This window comes from Artibeus jamaicensis, unplaced genomic scaffold, assembly GCF_021234435.1.
Source record: "Artibeus jamaicensis isolate MK-2021 breed Jamaican fruit bat unplaced genomic scaffold, CSHL_Jam_final contig_415, whole genome shotgun sequence".
NCBI classification, from domain to species: domain Eukaryota; kingdom Metazoa; phylum Chordata; class Mammalia; order Chiroptera; family Phyllostomidae; genus Artibeus; species Artibeus jamaicensis.
In genome coordinates this window covers 8141164-8160920 of record NW_026521823.1, presented here as the reverse complement: position 1 = coordinate 8160920, position 19757 = coordinate 8141164, and the positions used below count along the sequence as shown (strand labels likewise).

The window sequence follows — 19757 nt, the reverse complement described above, 5'->3', positions numbered from 1 at the left end:
ATAAGCTGGGCATTTATACATAAGGCACTAACTTTGTGGGTCAAAAACCATTTAGACATAAAGACTACATGTTATTTCTGCTTCAACTCAAATATTGTTTATTGAAGAAAATAAACTGGAAATACCAACTAAATACATAGTACTGTGATATATTATCAAACCTATAAAAACTGAAAGGATAATATTCCAGAACTAGTGAAGCTGTCACACAGGAAGCATCACTCAGGTGCAAAACACTAAATTTAATTTGTATGATCTTTTCTTCCAATCTGATTAATATTTTCCAGGCTCATAATCGTGATCATCTTAAACACATTATCTTTGCAATTATGTTCTTGAACCCAAACCATAGCAAAATAAAAGTGAGAATTCTTACAATTTGAGGCCAAGACATATGGTGAAATTTAAAGCCAATTTATTTTAAGGAGCAGGAAAATAAAAATAAATAGGATTTTTAAAAAGAAAAGCCAATGGAATGTCCATTTCTGGACTACAGTACTAGTTTTTAAAAGTCACAAAATTACTGGTAGACAGTATGTCTGAAGCCCAAGGAATCTCTCACTGACCAAGAGGGTCGTAGGAAGAGCTTCCTTAGACTGGTGTGTAGAAGGCTAAGAGTATCAGTGGGTACGGCCCAAGCTATCTTATGAGCATGCTAATAATATAACTGCATAGGTTATCTTCTAGTACCATATTGGGGGTGGGACCAAGGGAAGGTCAAGGGAAGGTAGGCACATGCACCATACCAAGTCAAAATGACACAGGGAGGGGTGCTGACTAAGGAGGCCTGTCAGTTAGCCTGGGAAAAAAGGGGATTTGGTTGGGAAGTGGAGCCACCTGAAGAATGCAAACGTGCCTTGTCCATACCACACTCAAACTAACATTATACAAGAGGAACAAAGACCTGCCCAGTGATTTGCTCTCACTCATGATCTGGATTCACATGGTGCTCTGTTCTCTCCATGTGCTATGTGGCCCTTGGTTTCCAGGAGGGAGCCTGTTTTGCTCTTTTGGCCACCTGGTGATGCACTGACGACCTGTGTGTTCGTATACTCTCCACCCTGGGAGTACACAACCTTATGGCTCTTGCAACCACGGTGACTCCGTGGTCTTGCTGAGTACATGGACTTTGAGACAGGCATTTGCCATTCTACCAGATTGTGAATAAATAAATACAGCACTTGAATAAAACATCTTTCCTTTCACACCAACATCTGCCTCACAAGTTTGGCTTTTGTGGTGAGAGGCAGCCAAATGTTTTTATTTGTATGTTTGTTTGGTTTGGTTTGGTTTTCTTGTTTTGTTTTTGCTCAGTGACAATAGTACCATGGTACAACAGGTTACCTACTGCTGTATAAACTGATCCAAGTAGAACAGCTGAGATTACTGCTGAGTAATCCCTCAACAAGTAAAGCAAAACAAAAACCAAATCACTAAAGATATTTGTTACAAAATGGTAGTATTGACTGATTAACACACAAATTCACATTATAACAGAAGTATAACACTTTGGAATATTCCTATGTTTATATTTAAGCCATTTTATACATGAGATGTTTTTCACCTAAAAACTCTTGACTAATATTTTCAATTGTACAAATCAGGGATTTCTGTGTAAAATACCTTTAGATAATGTGTACATTCTGTAATAATTACATAGTTCTTCGGCTTTAAAGTTTGCCTCTTGGCTCAAAATTTATATATTTTATTTCTTCTATATAAACTATTTCCCCTATAAATATATTCTGTAGGAATCCTGACATATTACAAAGTGTAAAACCACACAGTATATCTCATTCCTATCACACATGGTTAATATATGATGATGATGTTTTTTATATATTATAAAAATAAAATGCAACCTTTTAAAAATATGATAAATAGGCAGGAAGATAAATCACCCATTACCCCAAGCCTACAGCACAACTTTTTCAAGCTATATTAATATTCTTAGCACTCTCTTCAAAATAGTCTTTCAAATGCTTGTCTAACATTTACCAACTGGATATCCTTCAGATTGTCTTCTAATCCCAACTACTTCACCAGAACTATTTTTGTCAAGTTCTCCAACCAGTGGTATTCTGGAACGAGCTTGAATATTGTACAAAAACTGATTATTCGATTTTTAGAAACCTTGCACGCTGGATGTTAAACAGTTGATAGCTAGAAATCAGCCATAGGGAAAACATTTACCCCACAGAAATCAGCAGAAGCTAAAACTCAGGGCATTCCTCCCTTGCCCCACCTACTCTTCTCCCAGAACCTGTTGTTATATGTTCACCAGCACACTGCCGATGTCATGTGAACCTAATGAACACTTCTCATCCTTCTCTCTCAGCATTTCTCCTAGTCTTCCAACTTCTTTGGCAGCTGCATTCTCTGTGTCTTTGCCTGGCTTCTCCACCTCTACTTGATCATCAAATGCCTGCTTGATATCTCTCCTTGATTTTTAAAACTTAATGTATCTTAATAAACTCTTGACTGCTCTTCCCTACCAGAAAGCTAATAGGTGCTTGGAAATGCATCATGATATAAAAATGAGAAAAAGTTCAGAGCTGAGAAGCACACAGTCAAGGGTCTAAATCCTAGTTCTTTATTTCTTATGGGTAAGATGTTTTATCTCTTCAAATCTATTTACTTATCTGTCAAATGGAAACAACATATGTTTTGCATTTGTAGATGATTATATGGATTAATAGTATACAAAGTACCCAGCACCATTCCTAGCAAATAGTAGATACTTGATAAATGCCAATTATAATTTTATTTTAAGGTCAATAAATGTTTAAATGAATGGACCATTAATTGAGGAGAAGAAAAATAAAAGAATGGCAAAAATGAAAAAGAGATTCGTGTTCCAGTTTTCTGAGAAAAGCTATATCCATATTCTATATACCTAAGAACCAAAGAAAAATATTTATATCATAACTGATAGCATGGCTAACAAATCTTAAAAATATGTATGGCAGGCAATTTAACTTCCATACATATCTAAAAAAATCATCTGTAGGTAAATAATTTAACTAAAAAACAAGGCTGACAGTGACCAGAGGGGAGAGGAGAAAGAATTTCAGGGGAAAAGTGGAAGGGTTTTCAGGAACAAGTATAAAGGACACATGGACAAAAAACTAAGGGGGGTGAAAATGGGAGGGAGGTGGGAAGAGCTGGGGGGGTGGGCTGGGATGAGAGTAAAAGAGAACTATAATTGAACACCAATTAAAATAAAATAAAAATAAATAAATAAATAAATAAAAGTAAAAACCTATTTTGAAGGTTGTTGTTATAGCAAAATTTGAAAACAACTTTCATATCACTAAAATAAATAGAATTATAATTGACTGCTATTTAGCTGTAAAAATTATGCTAAGAGAAATATATAATTACATGGAAATATGTTATACTGTTAGGACAAAAAGCAGATCACATAAATATGATCTCATAAATAAGAATGAAAACAAAATATGGTCATGAGATTAAAGGCTGTTTCTTTTTCTTTTATTTGTTATCTATATTTCTAATTTTTCCAAATTACCAAGTAACATCTATACAATAGGCAAAAACTACACTTCTATGGTACTTCATCAAAAAATAAATTAACCCCATTCTGTTTTTATCTTTAAAATGCCTTTTTTTGTTGTAAACGTGCTTTAAAAATTATATTTCAGACTTATAAGCTACTTTTAACCAACTTTCTATAGTGACCTTTAAAATTTTTCAATAAAGTTATTCCTACATCTATATAAAGTTTTCTCTATGTAATTATTAAATCCCAATAAACACTTTTACATTCATAATTAGGACGTTCCATGTGCAGCATGCAGCGTATTTTCCCTCCCCACCTGGTGATCTGCCGAACATCTTTAAGTGACGGCCTCACTGCCCTGGGAAGTCAACTGTCAGGTGCTGTGCTGTCAGAACGCTTGCAAGTCATGAGGCCGCTATGTCACAACAACACAGACCAGGAATTTCAAACAAACTGTAATAAAGGGCCAGGTTTTTTCTTGTAGTTTTTGGTTCTGATTTCAATTTCCAAACAGCTGTGGACTGTTACTTTATAAAATGCAGCAACAAATGCTAAGGCATTGTCAAATCACTAGAAGAGTTCCTGACTCTAGATTTCAGTACTAAGTTGTACCTATGTGTGACACCAGTATCACGGGCATGGACTACTCACTGTGACAGTAACAGACGCACAAAACAGAACTGGAAATAATTCAAGTTAAGCTTAAAGCACTAACTAGAAATTTGGGGAAAATTTGCACTTTAAAAAAAAAGGCAAGGACAGGGAAGGCCATAAGAACAGGGAGGTACAGAAAGTGACAAGTAGCGTGTAGATAGCTACATATTCTCTCTATTGTGCTTACAGCTACCACTAGTCCCTGGCTTCCAAAAAGGCACTCCAACATCAATTTCAATCAGTCAGCTGCAGAAGGAAATGAGGAGTAATGCTGTTTGATGCAATTAGATGTAAATACACAATAGTCAATAATGGATGATCCTTTTTTAAGGAGACCCTTCATAAGAATAGCCAGCTTAACACATTCATATTCTCTCTCTCCTCTTGATCAGCTTCCGGCTTTTCTAATTAAGCTAGTACCATCATATTACATTTCCTTCCTGCAGTCTCTGTTCTTCAGTCTTCAAAATTCCAGCCATAAGTCCATAAGCCAAACGATTTAAACTGGCTTAAAATTTGATTAAAATAAAATAAAAACAAAACCAACATCTAACAGCTACCAAAAGCCTGCAACTTCATGTGAATTATCCAGCAACCATTACTATTTTATCTGCTACCATCTAAATATATTATTTACATCTGAATATTATACAGAATTTGGAATTAGGAGTACTGTTAACCAAATGCTTCTTTTCACAAAATCCACAGGAAATGGTATAATGCCACTCCATAAAAACAGTATATATAGTATATAGACTGAATTTTATTCTGCCAATGAGAAGAGTGAATGAATTATTTTGAGCAAGGGGGTAGTAGGATCAAACTGGTATTTTGAAACATCACTGACTGCAATATGGAGGATGATATGATAAAGTTCTGCAAAGCAGCAGTGGAGGGTTGAGGACCTGGAGTGGGGCTGGTGGGGACGGAGATGACGGGTGGAGGCTGCTGCTGCTGCTGCTGCTCTTGTTAATCATGATGATGATGATAATGGTGATGGTGGTGGTGGCAGGAACTACCATTATATGGAGGCCTACATGTCAAGCACTGTGCTTAGCACTTTATATGCATTACCTAATTTGATCTTAACAACAACCCTGTAACTTAGGTGTTATTACTATTTCTCCATTTCCCAATGAACAAATTAAAATTTAAGAGATTACCTTACCCAAAGACACACAACTAGTAAATACAAGAATTGTGATTTAAGTTAGTGGTAGAATCCATTGTATTTGTCTGCCCCAGAACCCTGTTCAATTCTCCCCTGCTTTTGATAATAGAGCCCAATTTTCAGGGGACAGGCAGTGAGGGGAACTTCACCTTCCTCTTTATAAATAATCCTGATGGAATCAATGAAGAAGTCCTATGCTTCCTGAATAAAAATGGGGTAGATAGAGACATAAGGAGATGGAAAGTCTTTTACTATCTGATCTCCTAGGTATGAGGACCATTTGATTGTTCCTGAAAAACATTTTTCATTACTTTTTATCCCATATTATGATGGAGATTTGATACCAAGTGATAGTGTGCTCTTTCCCCGAGTCTCTTTGGACTTCTATTCCAGGGATGCCAACACCTCAAAGCAGCATCCCCAGTGGGACTCACCTGAGCTTGAGGAATCAGTAATTTTATGAGGAAAGGTGTTTTACTTTTTCCCAGAAAAAGAACATGCTTGCAAAATCGAGATATGTCTTTTTACCTGCATATCTTTGTATGTCATTATGCCACCTTACATGTTGGCCTCATGCTATGCCTGGAGCTACCTGGGCAATCTTTGCTATCATAGGAAGGCAGTCTGCCAACAGAAAGAAGCAGAATTCAGAGCCGGAGAAACACTTTCCAGCTATATGAACCAATAAATTCCCTTTTTGCTTTCTTGAATTTCTGCGTCTTACATCTTAAAGCAAACTAATTTAGAAACTGGTGCCAGGAAGTAGGGCGATAAAGTAACAAAACCTACAGTGTAAAAACAGTCTAGTAAAGGAAGGGGGCAGGGTGGTGAAAGTCTGCTCATCTCCTAACAGTATGCTGGCACTTACTGCATAGTTCAACCTGCTGTCAAAAAAACAAGACCTCCTGACTAATGTGGCCAATGCTTTGGAGAACTTGGTATGAAAGTGCCAGGATGATGGAAAGTGTTGGTTACTTCTTACTGCCTTTAGGAGTCCTACAAGAGACAAGTGGGCAAGTTTGAAAGTAGAAAGGTCACAGATACAACTAGCAAAGATGTGCTCTTCTCAACTATTACCAACCAGCCAAACAGACTGAGAATTAGGTAACTATGCTTCTTCAGGGATTACAGAATTCCGTGAACTAAGGAATAAAAGTGGGAAAGTGGGAGACAAGGCTGGGTCCTGGAAAGGGGAAACCTGATCATCTGTGATCATGTCCAACACTTAGGAATGTTAGATGAGTTCTTATTTCCAATATTTATTTAACTTAAAATGCATAAATGGCAAAAAGCACTAGACTTACAAAATAAGCTACACAAATGAGTGGATAGTAGAAGGGTTACTCTATGCACCTTGCTCACAGTGTCCTTGGTCCTCATTCAGAACCAATTAAGGCTGCTACCCCAGTTTTATATAGATGTAGAAAGTTAGAGCAGTCAAGTTACTGCCTCAAGGCACCCCTTTCTCCCTCTCTGGCCAACCTGGATTTCTTCCATGATGATGAACAGAATCAAACCTACTTCTTCTGTCCCCAAATTGAAACTCAAATACATATTCCCAGTGGGCATTGTTTTAAATGGTAGCTATGTATTACTGAAGTGACATATTGATAAACTTAGGTTATAACAGAAAAATGACCTTTTGGAGTTGACCTAGATTTGCACCTAGTTTGGCCTGGATTTGGAGTTGGCCTGATAATCCAGCCAGCAACCACAATAATGAAAATATAGAACTAAATTTAAAAAGAATCCCTATGTAAGAGCCTTTCAGAACACAACCCCCTCACAAAATGAGCAACCGAATAGTCCCAAATTGACATCAGGTCATTACGTATTACATCAAACACTTTAGTTAGTGGTTACTCTCATAAACCAATGTAATCCAAACTCATTTTTTTTAGAAAATTTATAAAAGTGTCTATTAGAATTACATTAGGTTCCAATGGAAAGATACAATTTTTAGAAAGTTAATGCTAGAAAAAAATCTCTAAGAAAACTACATGTAATAATCAGTTATCTATAATAAAAGGTTTAAAAAATCAGAAAAACAAATTATAGCACCCTTTGTCCTACTACAGTTATGGAATAAATGATTCCTCATGACACGTGCAATTGTAGACTTACTTAAAAAATCCCATTTTCTACCTTGCATACAGAGGGGAAAATTTTTTTTTCTGAAAACACCAAACAAACCTCATTGCTCTCATGCCCAAAACCTTTCAGTGGCTTTGCACAGCCATCTGGATAAAAAAAAAAAAATCTCCTTAGGACAAAATTTTCTCGATCTGGTCCCAGCCTACCACTTTGACCCCTGGCCTTCTACCTCCACCTCTCCCGCGCCCTCACAGCACAGGGCAGTGGTGCTCTGGTGCCTCCAGGCCCGGACACCCACCGCTCGCTCTACCTCGACTGCCCTTCACCCCAACACTCCTCATACCTGTCACCTCCTCTGCAAAACCTTCTCCCCATCTCCCGTCTTGGTCAGCTGGCCTTCCCACACAGTACTTTTAGGAAAGAATAACATTTGCTTCTCTGAGAATAATGGTCATCAAGCAGGACAGTAAATGGTCATGTAAGTTGGAGGGGAAGGTAACTTCTGGGGTTAGGATGATTATAGGAAGATGTATAATTTCTTCCTATAGGAATTTAGGAATTTGTATTATAGGAATTTGTATAAAATTTAAGAGCCTGTACAAATATCAGAAACATATTTAATTTCTTGAATTTGGGGATTTGGGAAGATCACAGGCTGTATCCCTGGGAAAATCAAGTGTCTAGAATACTATTACAATGCCCCTATCTTTCTCACATTCTTGTTGACTCTGTGTCACACTGACAACAGTAACATAAATACAACATATTCTACTCAAATAATATCCACTATTAACAAAGTATTCATAAATTTCTGTCCTCTAAGAAATAAATTTCTCTAACACAGAGGTTCACTTTTGAATGTATCATTCTTACCACGTATCTTAATTAACCTTGATACCTAGTTCATTTTATTAGTTTAAGATGCATTCTGTGAGAATTGAAGCGTTGCAAGCCCACAGTTCACAGTGGAAACACTTTCCTCAATCTCAACCTCATTATGACTAAGAAGATACCTCAAGAGTCAAAAACAAATGTAGGGAGAAAGAAAGATAAAGGAAATCAAAGGAGCCCTGATTAGGATAGTATAAAGGAAGGTTGGCACAAAAATGTCAGGAAGTCAAAGGAATTGGAAGCAGCAGCTGAGATTCTCCTGCTGGCTTTGCAGAAGCAAACCAACAAGTGAACTGCCTGTGGCGTGGGTCCTGCAGCTGGGAAGGCCATTAGCAGCTGAAAGCACTCCCCAGTATGCATCCACAAGGACCTGAGTGTTGCTAACCACCTGTGACTTGTAAGAGGACTTCAAGCCTCAGACCAGATCATAAACCAACTGCAATCTTGATTCCAGTACTTAAGACTGAGCAGAAGCCCCAAGTGAGGCTTGGATTTCTGACTCACAGGTAATATTTTTGCATTGTTTTTAGCCACTGATTTTTGTGATTATTGGTTAAACAACAATGGAAAACCAAGACATTATGATTTATAATCAAGAAAATAATGCTCTTACATGTGTTTGCTTATAAATATTCTCCACATCAAATATTTGTTTTCTCAATTACATTACTTATGTAATCTAGCAACAAATAAGCTTCTATTTTCATGTAATATGGATACTTTAAATTTGCTATAAAGCATTTATCTCCAAGCTTTAATAGACTCAAAATATATATAAAAGTGAGAAATGAATTTAACAGTATTATTTTCCTAAATTTTTGAAATCATATTTTGAAAACTTACTCTTTTAGAAAATATTTACCATGCTCCATGCTAAGAGAAAAGATAAACATTTAACATACTTATTTCTCTTTTCAGCATTTATGTTAATTGACAGAATATATCACATTACAAAGTACACAACATTGATGGAGCATATTTACTCTTTGTGTGAATATTTTTACTTGATACATAATATGTGGGGAAAAAGACAGACCAACTTTACAATCAAACTAATTATATAAGGTTATATAATTATAACTTTCCCAACATAGTGATGTGTTTCCATGGCTAAATCTGCCACCTAGTAAAGTTGGGGAAAAAGAGCTTGGCATTATTACTCAATGTACAGTAAGACAGAAAAATAAGCTTCCATCTAATATTTCAAATTATAACAACTACAATTTTCTTATGTGTTTTTATCAAATAGGCAATTTATAATTAAGGAAATTTATAAACACCCAGAGCAGAGGTTCATACTGTTAGTTGCACTAGTAAACTTTTCTGTAGTTACACATGAAGTTTGGTCTTTAAAAAAAAACTATTTTGAGTTAGCCTACCTTCCACACTCAAAGTCCCCATTTTAGACTCCAAGAAATCAAATAAGGTGCTTGGTGCTGACGGCCTTGTGTTTCCCAGTTCTTCCTCATCTTCAGATCTTATTCGCCCCCTGCCTTTTCCTTTACCTTAAGAAGTAAGAACATATATATTGTACATGTAAAAACAAAAGGACAAAATACACTAAATTATAATTAGCAGACATCTTAAGCAAGACTTTGTATATATTTTTCATATATTTCTGTATATTCTACATCATTTATAATAAAAATGTTTTTGTAAGTATATTTTATTGATTATGCTCTAACAGTTGTTCCATTTTTTTCTCCCCTTCACTCCACTCTGCCCCCCCACATACCAGCATTCCTCCACCTTAGTTCATGTCCATGGATCACATATATAAGTTCTCTGGCTTCTCCATTTCCTATACTATGCTAGCCTCCCCCTGATACTTTGTACCTACCAACTACTCTTATTTCCTGTGCCTTTCCCGGCATTATGCTCCTTCCACCTCCCCACCAATAACCCTCCATGTGATCTCCATTTCTGTGAGTATGTACCTGTTCTAGTTGCTTTCTTAGTTTGTTTTTCCTTTTGGTTTGGTTGTTGATAATTTTGAGTCTAATGTCATTTTACTGTTCATAGTTTTGATCTTCTTTTTCTTATATATGTCCTTTTAACATTCCATATAATTAGGACTTGGTGATAATAAACTCCTTGACTTTATCTGGGAAGCACTTTATCTGCCCTTCCCTTCTAAATGATAGCTTTGCTAGAGAGAGTAATCTTGGATGTAGGTTCTTGGCTTTCATGACTTGGAATACTTCTTTTCAGCCTCTTCTTGCCTGCAAGGTTTCTTTTGAGAAATCAGCTAGTAGTCTTATGGAAACTTCTTTGTAGGTAACTGTCTCCTTTCCTCTTGCTGCTTGTAAGTTTCTCTCCTTATCTTTATTCTTGGGCAATGTAATTATGCTGTGCTGTGGTGTGTGCTTCCTTGGGTCTTACTTCTTTGGGACTCTCTGAGCTTCCTGGACTTCCTGGAAGTCTATTTACTTTGCCAGACTGGGGAAGTTCTCCTTCATTATTTGTTCAAGTAAGTTTTCAATTTCTCACTCTTCCTTCTAGCACCCCTATGATTCAGATGTTGGAATGTTTAAAGTTGTCCAGAGGTTTCTAAGCTTCGTCATCTTTTTAAATTCTTGTTTCTTCATTCTGTTCTGGTTGAATGTTCATTTCTTCCTTCCAAACCGTGGATGTGAGTCCTAGTTTCCTTCCCTTCACTGCTGGTTCCCTGTGTATTTTTTTTATTTCACTCTGCATAACCTTTACTTTTTCCTTCATTTTGTGACCATACTCAGCCATTTCTGTGAGCATCCTGATTACCAGTGTTTTGAACTTTGCATCTGATAGGCTGGCTATCTGTTCATTGCTTCGTCCTATTTTTGGAGCTTTGATCTTTTCTTTCATTTGGGCCAATGTCTTTGTCTCGGCATACCTGTTATGTAGTAAAGGGCTGAGCCTTATATATTCACCAGGTCAAAGCAACTTAAGTAGCTGAGTTGTGGTACTGTATGTAGGGGATTGGTCAGAGAGGGAACAATGACGCTTGCTTGGCTCTCATCTGGCTTTCAGTCACTTCCCTCTGCTACCCACAAGCAAACTGGGCCCCTTTCGTGCTGATTCCCGGGTAGGTGGGTTTGTGTATGTTCCAGGACCCTGTGGATCTCTCTGGAGAGCTCTGTTTTAAGGCTGGGAGTCTCTCCTACCACCACGAGCCCCACAGGTTTTTATAGCCAGGTTTTCAGGCTTTCTTTTCCCCTGCTGGTACCCTGGGTTGCACAGTCTGTCTCCCTTCCCAGCACTGCTCCCAGTTTATCCGCATGCAAATGTGGGACCATCAGCCACTGTCTTGTCGGCCTGCTCCTTCAGCTGCTGCCTTGCCACACATCCTCTCCACCCTGGCTGTCTGTCTCCACCGCCCTCCCAGTCTGGATGAATGTTTCTTCTTTAACTCCTTGGTTGTCGGACTTCCATACAGTTCAATTTTATGGCTGATATGGTCTTTTTCTGTTTTTAAATTAGCTGTTGTCCTTCTTTTGATTGTGTGAGGAGGCAAAGTATATCAACCTACGCCCCCATCTTAGCCGGAAGTCAATAAAATTTAATGACTGTATTAATTAGTCCTTTTAATCATCCAAATGATCTATCTAGAAACTTAATTTTTTTCACATAAATTACTTCTAAGGAAAAAATAATTTTCATAAAATTTTTATACACTTAATTTTTTAAAAGAATATAGGATTAGGACTTTAAAAATCACATAATATATTTGACTATGCAATTAAAAATTATATAATACATCCAACTATGCAATTAAAGAATAACACTAAATTGTCATATTCCTGTAATTTAAAAAGTTTGCAGATTCTTTAGTTATTTATACAAGTGACATAATTAATAGAACTAGACACTTTATATTTTCTGTATTATATCCACCCTATAAATAAGATATTGTTAGACCTATTTTACATAAAAATGAAAAAAACAAAATGCAGAGGAACCTCCAAAAATTTCTGTAGTTGCAGAACTGGAAGCATTTACCACAATGGTCAATATCCTTCTAGATCTCAGACTCTGTCTGCAACATATACTCCTCCAAAAAGCAAACACTATCTCGCACATTGCTTAATGAGTTATACCTCTCAGAGGTGGACCTGTAACAGGTTTCTGTTTATTGCTGTTAAGAAGTACATTCAATGCTGCTTCTAAGTTGTTGCCATTATCCATAAGAGCTTGCCTTGATGCTTCCTTACTAAAGCCCATTTCTGTTATGTGCTTCAGAGCCTTCTCATCAACCTGTAAGGAATAAAGAGAAAAGGTATGCTGATAGTAAATAAACAAAGCAAGGTATAAGTTTTTAACTACATATTATTTTATTAAACTAAAAATTACATCATATGCTTATGGAAAAATGTCAAATAAATCAAACATTCACTTGCTGCTTTTTTTTGTACCCAACAGCCAAGGAAGAATCGGCAATGATATGTAGAGCTGTGCCTTGAGTATCCTCTGATGTTACAAGTACCATTACTAATGCAAAACAAAAACAATTTATCATATGCTATGATAAGGCTTTTGAAAATAGTATAGACAGGAAAACTGACCTAATTAAAAATTGTTATGGTTAACACATCTCCACTCTAGAAAGAAAATATAATTTATATAGCACCTGTCCTAAATGTAAAATAATAAAATGAAGCTAACAAAATGATAGCATCATTTTTTTCTACTTTGTTTTTTCTACTCTCCATTGCTGCACCATACTGCTGTATATTTATTAGCCATATAGTCTACCTATGATGCTCTGACAATCTGTACACTGACTGAGTAGGAAAATCTACTTTACAAATGCCAGAACCCAAATCTCCTTGACAAATCTAGACCTGAATTTCAAAACTGTTTAAACAACATACACATATTCCATAAAGAAATTCCTTCAGTCGTGCCCTGCTGTTAAATACAAAACTAACTTTACTACACCTAAGAATTCAGATGGACAGGTTTTAAGATATACATGGCATGCATGTTGCAGGCAGTCACTGATACCCATGCAGACATTGATAAAAGCACAGTATTTCTTCCCAAACTCTGACTGTATCCTTCTAAACAAAGAATCCTTTTTAAACACAGTAGCTACTATCAATAGATCATAGTTGACACATAAGAGAAAATATACATCCATGCTCTAGCTATGCTAAAGTAAATGCAAAAAGGACTGGATATTAAAACTGTAATTCTTCTTTCTTATTTGAAAACTTACCTGAATGTAAAAAATAATCAAACCTTCCAAAACTTTCTCTCTCCTAACTATCTTCAGTAAGTATCTAATTAAAAAACTGTCCCATACATAGAACTAAAAAAAAAAAAATCTTTTAATAATCAATTAATCCCCAACCTTGGTACACCTTATTCTAACTTTCTTGTTGATCTGATTTGCATTAACCAAATCTCATTCAAGGTGTTGGCAATGCCGTACTCTCTCTGACATCTCTAGGGGGGAAATTCCTGCTTTTTCCAGCATCTGTTGTTTCTAGCCATCCTTGGCATTCCTTGGCTTGTATACGCATCACTCTAGTTACACGGCCATCCTTTCACCAAGGGTCTTCAGGTCATTTTCCCTATATATGTGGCTCTACCTGTGTCTAAATTTTCCCTCTTCATAAAGAGATTGAATTAGGGTTATATTGAATTAGAGCCTACTCTACTGCCCTCTTTTTAACTTGATACCACTGTAAAGACCCTATGTCAAAATAAAGTCACATTTTAAGATACTGGCAGTTAAGGCTCCGATAAGTGTTTAGGGAAGGACACAATTCAACCTATAATATCATCTATTACAAAAATTATTTTAAGGAGCTATCAGCTGGCACCCCAATCAAATCTTGATCAACTGTTGAAAAAGAGAATTGAAAACCATCCAACTTATAAAAGAATTTTTTACCTAGTTATTAGAATAATTCATGTACACTCAAATTTATAACAGTATTTTAAGTTATTCTTTTGATGGTCCTCTTCATTTTTGAATAAGTTTCCCTGGATATAGAATTCTTGGTTAACAGTTTTTCCTTTCATTAGTTTCAATATATCACCCCATTGCTTTTTTTGCTTCCATAGTTTCTAATGAGAAATTGGCTGTTTATCTTATTGAGCTTTCCTGTTCTTGACGAGTTGTTTTTCTTTCACTGATTTTAAGACTTCTCTGCCTTCAGCTCTCAACAACTTGATTATAATTGTTGTGTCTTATAACTTGATTATCTTGTTGCATCTCTCTGATTTTATTTTCCTGGAGTTTGTTAAGTTTCTTGGATGTGAAGATTCATGATATTAACATGTTTGAGGCTATTACTTCTTCAAATAGCCTTTCCATCCCTTCCACATAACTCCCACAGTATATATGTTAGTATATTTGACTGTACCCTACAAGTCCCTTGGCTCTATTTTCCTCCATTCTTTTACTCTTTCTGCATGTTACTCTGGGTCACTTTAATTGCCACATACTAAAATTCATTGACTCTTTCTTCTGCCTGCTTTAGTCTCATGTTTAACCTGACTAATAATTTCTTTTTATATTTCAGCTCATGTATTTTTGAGCTCCAGAAATGCTGTTTGGTTTCTTTTTTATAATTTCTACCCCTTTGAAAAACAATTATCTCTTCATTGGTATTCCCTACTGGTTCAAATACTGTTCTAATGATTTCTTTGATCTCCTTGTCAATGGTGCACTTCAATACTCTGAACATATTTAAAACAGTTAAAGTCTTAGTTTAGTAAGTCTAATGCCTGGATTTCTTTAGAAATAATTTCTGTCCATTTCTTTTTCCTACAACTGAGGCATATTTTCCTGGTTTGTTGCTGTTGTTGTTGTCTTGGTGTGCTTTGTAATTTTTTTGAGAACTGGACATTTTGAATACTACAATGATGGTAATTTTGTAAATCAGATTCTCCCTTCTCCTCAGGAACTGATGATGTTACTTGATAAAGACTGCATTTTTAAGTTTGTTTAGGTACTTTCAAAATTTCCTTTGCAAAAATTATATTTCTTGTGTTGTATGTTCACCTAAGTCTTTGTTCTATTATCTCTATGACTGGCATCTTCTCCATCAATCACTATTTTGGATACTGAAGATTCTGACTAGGCTCCATGGTGATAAAACAGTTACTTCAGACAGTGCTTCTCAACTCAATGATTATTTCAGTGGATAGGCAAATTCCTAGGAATTTCTATATTGCCATCTTTGTGATATCACTGCCTTCATATGTTTTTAATATTTGCAATTACCCCAAAGTGCAAGCCTCTGATATTCTATGCCAAAACATTCCCACAGAAGTGTTCTCAATTTAATAATGTTTAAGAGCTTCTTAAATTAGGAACGATGTATTTTGGAGTTTGCTATATTGAATTTATCCTTAAAACCCTGAATATTTCCCCCAATAATTAAATAGGCATATATACAAGGAAAAGAAAGCCTAGTCCCTAGTTATAAAACCATTCTCCTTGGCCAGTGTTTAATTAATTTATGAAGCATGTGACCTATTTTTTAGTCCATGAGACACAAATGAAAGTTGTAGGAGATTCCAAAAGTATTTTATTATCTGATAAAACAGACCCATTCCCAGGGAATGGACCCCTTTCCTTCCTGACTCTGAATTTTTTCAATGGCAATTTAATGGATAGAGAATCCTGTAACAATAAATCACAGAGATTCTCACGATAGTCCCAACGTTGTTAAATTTATCGACTTTTGTAACCATCTATCTCTGAATTTTTTGTTATATGAGATAGTCTTATTAATCTGTATTCTACAGATAATATCATCCAAAGTAATTCAACCTTTTAAGACAGAGGAAAATGAATTCTTGTTAGCTCTGTTACATTCTAAGGATACTGCAGCATATTAGAAATATGTTTGGCTCTTCCTATTTATCTTAAAATTCCTGATATATTTTACAATTGAGTCCATAATATACATGAACTTATTTCAATATGTTTTTTCAAAGACCAAACAAAACAGAGACAAAAATCTGTGGGAAGGGCAGATATCTACATTTTGATGCATCAACTTTTAGAACATAATTTCCACTGAGAACCCTCTATATAATTTGATGGTTTTTATCAATCCATTCCAAATGATGTTATTCAGATATTATAAATTTAAATAAAACGGAAGTTTCAAGTAAATTATTTTTCAAACAATCCAAATTTTCCATGAATGAATTATAAATCTTAATGAAGGCCTTTTTAGAGTTGTAACATCTATCCATAATACACTGGAGGCCAATGGTGGTTGCAAAAAAAAAAATATATCATCAAGGCTATCAAAGAAAGAACATATTAACTTTGTGTTGGTTCTTCAGCCTTACCAGTTCTCTGTAGACACCCTCATGTTTCCCCTCTGATTTGGTGGACTTTTCTTTCTGCAAAATTTCCCTATTTCGGTTACTAGCAGCATTCATGTTGAGATTACTTCTAGCACCACCGCCACCTCCTCCAAATGTCTTGGTCTTTAGATAAGAGAAAGAGAACAGAGATGTAAATAAACAGCATTTAAAAATATTTCTAAAGGCTAAGCTACAACTAAAAATAATCTAACAAAACTGAAGTAGTTAAAAGTTTCTTAATTATATTGTGCATGAAAAAATTAATTTTACCTAGTTTTTTTAACAAGTATCTACTAGCTATAAACTTTTTCCCCCACAAGTCTAGGCAAAGCAATAAAATAATTATATAACTATAATTTTTAAGTGTACAAGGCAAATCATAATAAATTTAAGTAGGTAGTAATACAGAAGAAAATTAAATAATACTAGCACTATGGAGAATGGGTGTCAAAAATAATTCTAGGGTAAAATACTTGACTAATATCATGAGGCTTGGCTTACAAATCCAGCTACATGTCAAGGCTATCATCAGTAAGGCACTGAACCTGTCCAAGAATCAGTTATATTATGTCCATGATCTAGTAATATAATTCTATAATCTTAGAAGGTAAACAAATAATATAAATATCAACAAAAGATTAAAACTTTTATTACTAATTTATTATTCATATTAATTACATATGCTATGTCTTACAAACTATATATAGAAAATTTAAAGTCCGTATTTCTTATTTTGCCTAATGTCTTTGAATAATTACATGTATAATCAAATTTTAAAATGTTATTTGATTTCAGTTATGTTTTATCAAAGCTATTCTGAAAACACTACAGCATAAAGAACACTGCTTTGGAAAAATACAAATTCACGATTTAAAAGCATATCATAGCCCTGGCTGGTATGGCTCAGTGCATTGAGTGCCAGCCTGTGAAACAAAATGTCGCTGGTTCAATTATCCAGTCAGGGCACATGCGTGGGTTGCAGGCCAGGTCCCCAGATGAGGTATGCAAGAGGCAACCAATCAATGCTCTTTCTCCCTCTCTTTGTCCTTCCCTCCCCCCTCTCTTAAAAAAAAAAAAATCTCACAATTGTTACTTGTATAATATTAAATTAAGCATCACTTATATAATATCTCCATAACCTAATATATCTAATAAAAGAAGAGGCAGTCAAGACTTGATTTTATTCAAGATAACGATCAATATTTTCAAATGTTTTAAAATGATTACAGTAAGAAAACATCTTAGATATAGATTTATATAATATTGGGAAATTATTTTGGATCAGATAAAATATAAAGAAATAAAACCTAAAAAACAGAAAAATGATGTTAGCTAAGCATTTATGGACAACATAGTAAATATTTCCACTAGGTAGTTGATACACTACAATATACGAATTTAATTCAAATCAAAAGTAAAACAACATCTTCAAAAACCAAACATGTATTACTGGATTCATTTAATTTTTGGTTTTTGCAATCCCAGCAAAAAAAGCACATCTGGAATGTCTTGATAGTCATTACTTGCACAAATATGTGAGTTTATATTAATGTGATACAAAGTTCATTAAGCTGGGAGACAATGGAGTATAGTTAAGAACACAGGTGGGACTAATTCCCTGGCTCCGCCACGCTGTGGAGCCCCTGCCCTGAGACAAGTCATATAACCCCCTCCTTCCACAGGCCTTAGATTTTTCATGCTTAAAACAGAGAGGAGAAAATTCACCTGCTAGGGATATTTTGAGAATCAAATGACATCATTGACATGAGTGATAAATTCAGTAACTGGTACATAGTAAACACTCATAACAGATGGCAATAATATTGTTTTGTTTAATATATTCAAACATAGTTACCTGAAAAGTCTGGAGCCTGACCTGTTCCAAATTAAATATATTCCTGGAATTTAAATTCTGTAACTCCAAAAGTATTTTTTCTTTTGGTGTCAGTGAAATAATCTCATCTTCTGGTTACATTTCCTTATTATTTTCTTTCCATTTTATGGATTAAGAAATAGGATAAATAGTATTTTCAGTATTGCTTTTCAATGCTTTAAAGCAGTTGTTATTTACTAAACATATAAATATCTAGAAACATCAAAACTTAAACATTATCCATAAGGCAACTGATGTCCTCTATGAGCCACACCATCTGGTGCGTATTATGTGAATTAAGCATGTGTGCGATCACCATGACCATGCAACTCAAGTGGGACTTCAATGCTGCCTAGCAATCTTCCTACATTTCCCTAGCCCATCCATCCTCCCAATCTTCTAGACCAGAGTTTTGCCTGTTCTCTTCACTACTCAAGCCTCCAGCATCACCCCACTGTCATGGTTGGCCTTACCTACTCCCTCACTGAAATAACTAAAATAATCACTGAAGAACTTGAACCATTTTCACCACACCAACCCACTACTGGTATCTGTACCCTTATCCTTTATCTTAACACCACCTCTATGAATGTTAAGAATAATGTAGAGTGAATGAATGATTTCCCCAATCCTACATTCGTTCTTGTAAAATAATGTTTTACGTTATTTTTTCAGCAGTCTTTGATAAGTTCAACGCTCCTTCCATGATACAATTTTTGCATTGTCTTGTTTTCATCCTATCTTACCAGTGATACCTTGGCTGGTTCAACTTCACCCAACCTGTAAGGGTGAAATGCAACCACTTTCATTCCTTACCCTTTTCTCTTTTTTAATCAGCCCTATTTCCTTTGGTGATCTCACTTAACTCATCATTTTAAATATCAACCATATGACAATTCTCAAATCCATATATTCATTCCAAAGTTCACCCTTCAACTACACTCTTCTGTCTCACTGCCTATCAAACATTGCAACAAGGATGTCTGTTAGGCACTTCAATATTAACGGGTTCAAAACAAAACACCAAATATTTTTCCTTCCAACATGTTCCATTCCCATCCTCTCTAATTCAAGGTAAGCAACTCTACCCTGCAAATTTTTCAAGACAAAGCCCTTGGAGTTATTCATGACATTGCTTCTTCTCTCACACGACACATTCAATCTGTCAGAAATCCTGGTAACTCTACTTTCAAAATTACAGATCTGACCACTTTGTACCACCTGCACTGCTGCCA

General features: G+C 35.5%; 1 protein-coding gene across 3 annotated transcripts in view; it reads right to left on the bottom strand.

Moving 5' to 3' along the window:
• The window catches only part of TDRD3 (tudor domain containing 3), a 174780-nt gene that overhangs the window by 54336 nt on the left and 100687 nt on the right, over positions 1 to 19757 (bottom strand). For all 3 annotated transcript variants that reach the window (XM_037140540.2, XM_053665472.1, XM_053665473.1), the window contains exons 8-10: positions 16632 to 16772; positions 12410 to 12566; positions 9713 to 9838 (exon numbers count right to left, since the gene is read on the bottom strand). In XM_037140540.2, the coding sequence (XP_036996435.2) occupies positions 9713 to 9838; positions 12410 to 12566; positions 16632 to 16772 (424 nt within the window). The remainder of the gene's footprint in view (positions 1 to 9712; positions 9839 to 12409; positions 12567 to 16631; positions 16773 to 19757) is intronic.